General features: G+C 50.5%; 1 protein-coding gene across 1 annotated transcript; it reads right to left on the reverse strand.

Annotated features, from left to right (window-relative positions):
* Nucleotides 1-1,102: 1,102 nt before the first annotated feature.
* Nucleotides 1,103-4,979, reverse strand: LOC111951621 (arylsulfatase I). Its single transcript, XM_023969807.2, has 3 exons — nucleotides 4,301-4,979; nucleotides 3,645-3,977; nucleotides 1,103-3,406 (listed from the first exon to the last, which is right to left on the reverse strand). Exons 1-3 carry the CDS (start codon nucleotides 4,603-4,605, stop codon nucleotides 2,311-2,313), a joined length of 1,734 nt encoding a protein of 577 aa, XP_023825575.1. The 5' UTR covers nucleotides 4,606-4,979; the 3' UTR covers nucleotides 1,103-2,310.
* Between the last annotated feature and the right edge of the window lie 907 nt (nucleotides 4,980-5,886).

Here is a 5,886-nt window from a genome sequence, read left to right on the forward strand (position 1 = left end):
TTTGGCTGGTGGGTGGCCTCTCCTCTCTTCCTAGGTCATCCTCCAAGGAAGGAGTGAACTTTGAAATGGTGTGTAGAGCACAGCTGATGAGTAGAGGATGGGCAAGGATTCAAGAGATGAGAGCATCGCCTCCCTCATCCAGTCCTATTGACTCTCTCTTTCAGAGGAAAGTAAAAAGGACTGTACTCAATTCTGCACTTTCCAAATGCCTGTTTGTTAGCACAGAGTAAGGATGAGCATGACATTGTTATCACCAACAAAAAACAATACATGAAGTATACTATACTGTATCTGAGTCGGTCTGTCTTTCACCACAGCGAAAGGATGAGCAAGACATTATCGGCAATCATATGGTGAAACCCCAACAGAAGACATGGAGGTATCTGCATAAAGCTGTTCCTTCCCTTTTTCCTCGYAGCTATCGGATATCACTACTGTACGCCCACAGGCTGTCTCTGTTGATTACAACACCATAGGATTTTTCTAATGACCCATTAAAAGGACATCAGAGCAATTCCAAGGGTTAATAGGTGACCCTTTACCAATGGACACTGTCAATGTGTTTCTGCCCATTCATTGTCATCACACAGTTTTAAAGAGTGACTATTTAACTGTGTTTCAGTGTGTTTATACTACAGTATGTATCTACTATCCACACTATCTTCATGTGTACTACACACGACTTCACTCCAGGGCAACAACCCTTTCTTTCCTTTTGACTCAACACGCTAGAGGTATTTGAAGGCAGAGAGCCCAACTCTGAACATATCAGACTGTTTCATCTGCCATTGTCGCTGTGAGCTCATTACAGGTCACTTCCTCCCAGCTGGCCTTCTGGACACTTCAGCGATTTATAGGTTCTGTCGGTTCCTCATTCCTGCAGGACCCACTGTGTCACTTCACAGGAAATAACTCGCTATATGTCTTTTGACACAGACTGACGGGGGCCTCTAAGTTGCTCATCTCATTCCCAGATTCCAATTTCAGTATTTTGGCTGCAAGGATAGTACTATGCATGTATCTACATGGAATGTGTGCACACACACACGCACATACACATATACACACAGACGCTCAACACAAGTGACAAATCGCCCACACATTCTGTCAAAGAGTATTTATAAATGGAAAGCAGCAAAAGCCAGAACACATTTTGGTTAGCATCAAATTATACATAGGCACTTACTGGTATGTTATGACATGTTCATGTTCACAAATGAGGAGAATACAGATAAGACAGGGAATGCTTCAAATGGCCTTGCTGCCCCCTAGGGAGCCTTCYTCCTTCTTCTCTCCTCCTCCTTACTGTTTATGTAACTCTGCATTTCAGTTCTCATTTCTCACAAACATATTCATCCTCCCCATCACTTATGAACTGACCTGATCTCTGAATGAAATGAGAAAGATTGAGGAGGAAGAAGACGAGAAGAAGATGACGAAGAGAGAGGAGGAGGATGAAGAAAAGTTTCCTACTRCTGTGGGAAAGAGGCAAGAAGCAAGAGAAAATTAGATGAAATTAGGGAAAGATAGGGAGAGAGGACAAGGGGGAAGGGTGAGACTTGGCTAGAGAGGAGGAGGCAGGGAAGTAGTAGGCAGCTTGGTGCACACTCGGTCATACTGATGGAAATGAGAAATAAAGAGTGTTTCTCTGTCCTGTGCGTGGGATTGCTGCAGGATTGCTGAACATAGCCTACATTATCTCCAGTACATGCATAATCACACACATTCGTTTCTACACAAATGGCTTCTGTATTGTTGCATGTCCAAACCTGTGTCACCCTGATCTAGTCTGATTCAGTTAYATCTGCATTATTTCACAGTCTGGGATTTGCCAGCTGGCATATCACACTTACTTACGGTATGAGCTACATATGTCTGGAACATGGCTTAAGTTCTATGTGTACTGTACTGTAACAGCACAACAGCCACAGTATCTCTGGCTTAGCTTATGCTGGCCAGTACCCACTTTAGAATTGTGACGCARTGAGGTGTTGTTTAGAGTTGGTTTAGGGAACAGAGAAGTATTTGATAAGCAGTGTGTAGCCTAGAAGGTCCATTCTATCACCACGTACAAATAACAAAACAACAAATGAAAGAAATATCTCTCTGGGTGTCCGAGTGTYATTCTGATCGTGTCCTTCTGTTCATGGGCAGATGAGACATCAAAACATCACTCTCAACATCAATCTTACAGTTGCACAAAGTCACCCTACTTAGTGGCCAGGGGACAGCCAGTGACTAAGATCCAGTATCATGTAGGCCGGTCAGTCCTGCCTGTACATCCACGTGCTCCTTCCCTCCCTCTGTGGACTAAAAGAAGAGAGAGGACCTCTGCATCCGGGAGCCCACCTTCTTAAAGAGGGCTTTCAGTTTGCACACCTTACAGTGCCTCATTTTACTACTCTTCCCCTTCCCTTTCCCTCCCTCCCCGCTGCCCTCTGAACCCTCGCTGCCCTCCTCACCCAGCCATGGTGTCCACACCCCCCCATGGAGCTGGGGGTCCGCCATGTGGTCATCGGGGGGGTTTCGGGGCGGCACAGCCGTCTGGTTGTACTCGGCCAGCCTGGCCAGCAGTATTTTGACCACCTCAGGCCTTGCATCGGCTAGGTCTGACCTCTCATAAGGGTCAGCGGTGATGTTGAAAAGCCACACAGACTTCCCTCTCTGGTCCCGACGTTTCTCCATGCCCTGCCACTGATGGGGCCCCCCGGGCAGGGTCTGAGGGGGCACCCAGTCCCCATCACCCACATTTCCCGTCAGCAACTTCCAGTCCCCGGCCCGGATTGCCGCCCGCAATGCCGTGTCCCAGATGCCAAAGCCGTTAAGGGCCAGGGTCCTGGAGTCTGCCTCCCCAGGCCGTCGGGATACCGGGTCGATGTTGAACAGGATCTCAGTGCGGGGGCAAGGCAGCCCCTGGCTGATGGCCCCCCACACATTGTGGCCGTCCAGCTGGCCTCGGTCCTTCTCCGGTGCCCCCGCCAGAGACAGCAGGGTTGGGTACCAGTCAGAAACATGTATCAGTGCCTTGCTCACCTTTCCTTTCCTCTTCAGGAGTGGGCTGTGGACRAAACCCACCGCCCGTACTCCCCCCTCCCAGTACGTGCCCTTCCCCCCACGCAGTGGCCAGTTGCAGCCCCCAGAGAGGGGCTGGCCCCCGTTGTCTGAGGAGTAGACCAGGACAGAGTTCTGGTAGAGGCCACGAGTCCTCAGCTCCTGCACCAGCACCCCCACACCCTCGTCAACACAGCTCACCATGGCTGCGTAGTGTCGTCGCGGGCGGTTGTCCAGGGCACTGTAGCGTTGCAGAAAGTGGTTTGGTGCCTGGAGGGGTGTGTGGACGGCCTGGAGGGCCAGGTACAGGAAGAGGGGCTTCCGGGGGTCATGGGCCCTCAGGATCTTCTTAACCCTGGACAGAAAGAGGAGGCAACCAGGTCTGGGTTACATCTTTATATAACTGAGACATTATGTAAAATACATAGATTCCGTGGTGTCCAAACCTCGGAATCTACAACCTCACAATTCTAATCAAATGCAAATCACTCTAAAAACCTCTTCATTCCGTTTCCAACATGAACAATAGTGTTTACTACTAGATAAGCTCCTTCTCATAAATATCACCAGATGTGTGTAAGACCTGGCCTCACCTCTCTATGTAGAGTGTTGTGGAGTAGTTACCGCTCATCTCCCAGGCTGGTCTGTCCCCATCGTGCAGGTCGAAGCCGCAGGCCTCAGCCTGGTCACAGCTCTGGTAGGAGAAGTGGTCACCGCTGCCAGTCAGGGAGCCCAGGAAGCTCTGGAAGCCGCGGCCCGTGGGCAGGCAGCCCGGCCGGCAGAAGCCCAGGTGCCACTTTCCTACCATGTGGGTGCTGTAGCCCGCTTCCTGCAGCCGCTCAGCCAGGGTGGGCGCATCCGGGGGCAGGCACAGCGGCTGGCGTGCCCGGATGATAGAATGCTGGAGGCCCGTGTGAATCTGGTACCTGGAAGAAACGGGAAGTGGAGTGGAGGTCAGGGCGAAGCCAAGATTATGTAATTTCCCAAACCACAAAGGGAAAGATTCCCAGAACCAGTGAGACATCCCTCCCATGTATTGACAGGGATCAACGTCATCACCTTCACACATTTGTTCTAAACGCATACAGTACATGTCTATTCACAACAAAATGCAATGTGTTGACAGATCACTCCTCTATTTAGAAGAAAGGTTATAGGAATGCATAGAAGTGTGAGAGGAATTAGATCATTCCGGATAATACTAGATAGACTTAATAAGCCAGTGCAGTACAGTAAGTACATTACTCACCGCCCGGTCATAAGCTGGCTGCGTGAGGGTGAGCAGATCGGTTGGACATAGTAGTTCTCCAGCTTCACCCCTTCTCCAGCCAGCTGGTCCAGGACCGGAGTGTGGATGTCCGAGCCATGGTAGCCCACGTCCCCATAGCCCTGGTCATCCGCCAGGATGAAGATGAGGTGGGGAGGCATGGTGCCTGGGATCCCCCCAGAGCCCGAGTCATCCTGGGTCTGACCCCCTCGCATGCAGCAGAGAAAGGCTAGTACGGCCACTCCGAGCAGGGGGAAGCCCGACTCGACAGCCCCTCTCATAACCATCGTCAGTCTGGAGGTTAGTCTCTGTCTGGGATCTGCTACTCCGATTTAGAGCAGCCTTGCGGAGCCCTCCCTGCGCTCTGTCTGCACAAACAGTGGGGGTGGTGAATGCAGGAGGCTACCTGTTGAGACCACTGAGTTGCATGGGGAGCATAGTGAGTGTACGTACACCCAAAGAAGGATTGATCTTTCTTGCCCCTACCACTCTGTTGTCTCCCTATTCATCTCCACGTTGCATAAGACGTCCTTGATGTGGTGCGAGTAGGTGAGGGTAGTGGATAATGTCGCTGTCTGTGAGATAGTTTGGTGTGTGTCACACTTAGTGTCCCTCACACTGCTCTGTCTCTGTCTCTATCTCAGGTTCTGTCTAAGTTGTGCCTGTCTGGGCTGTGTGTGTGTGTGTGTGTGTGTGTGTGTGTGTGTGTGCCATTGTAAAGGTGTATAACAGCTGTTTCCCACTGCTTGTTCAATTGAACCCATAAACAATAATGAACCGCACCGTGAACTGCGTTAAACCACTAACAGCTTACAGACCCTAGCACATTAAGGTCACAGTTATAAAACTTAGACACTAAAGAGCCTTATTACTGACTCTCAATAAACACCAAAGGCAAGATGCCCAGAAAGGTCCACTGCCGTCATCTGCGTGGAATGTGCTTAGCATGCGCTACAGAGACAGACGACAGCTATCGTCCTCGCAGTGCAGACCACGTGTAACAACACCGCACAGAGATCGGTACATCGAACATCACACCTGCGGACAGGTACAGATGCAACACAACTGCCCGGATTACCCAGGAACCACAATTACCCTCCATCAAGTGCTCAGACTGTCCACAATAGGCTGAGAGAGCTTGACTGGCGGCTTTGTAGCCTGTTGTAAGGCAGATCCTACACCAACATCACGCATAAGCCTAGGGCACAAAACTCAGACGGCGTAAAATAACTGCTCTTCACTGACAAGGTCGCGGTTTGTGCTCACCAGGGGACAGTCGGATTCCGTTTTATCGTCGAAGGAACTGAGCGTTACACCGGAGGCCAGATACTCTGGCAGCCAGCGACTAATTGGAGGTGGAGGGTTCGTCTATGGATCTTGGGTCGGTGTCAAACAGGCATCATCGGAACTGAGCTTGTTTACAATGAAGGCAATCTCAACCACCTGTTGCGAGTTACAGGAAGACGATCCTCCTCCCTCATGTGGTAATCCTCCTGCAGCTATCCTAAGACCCTCCAGCGATGACAATGCCACCACAGCCATACTGCCTCGCTCTGTTGCGTAGATTT

Source organism: Salvelinus sp. IW2-2015, linkage group LG25, assembly GCF_002910315.2.
Source record: "Salvelinus sp. IW2-2015 linkage group LG25, ASM291031v2, whole genome shotgun sequence".
Classification (NCBI taxonomy): domain Eukaryota; kingdom Metazoa; phylum Chordata; class Actinopteri; order Salmoniformes; family Salmonidae; genus Salvelinus; species Salvelinus sp. IW2-2015.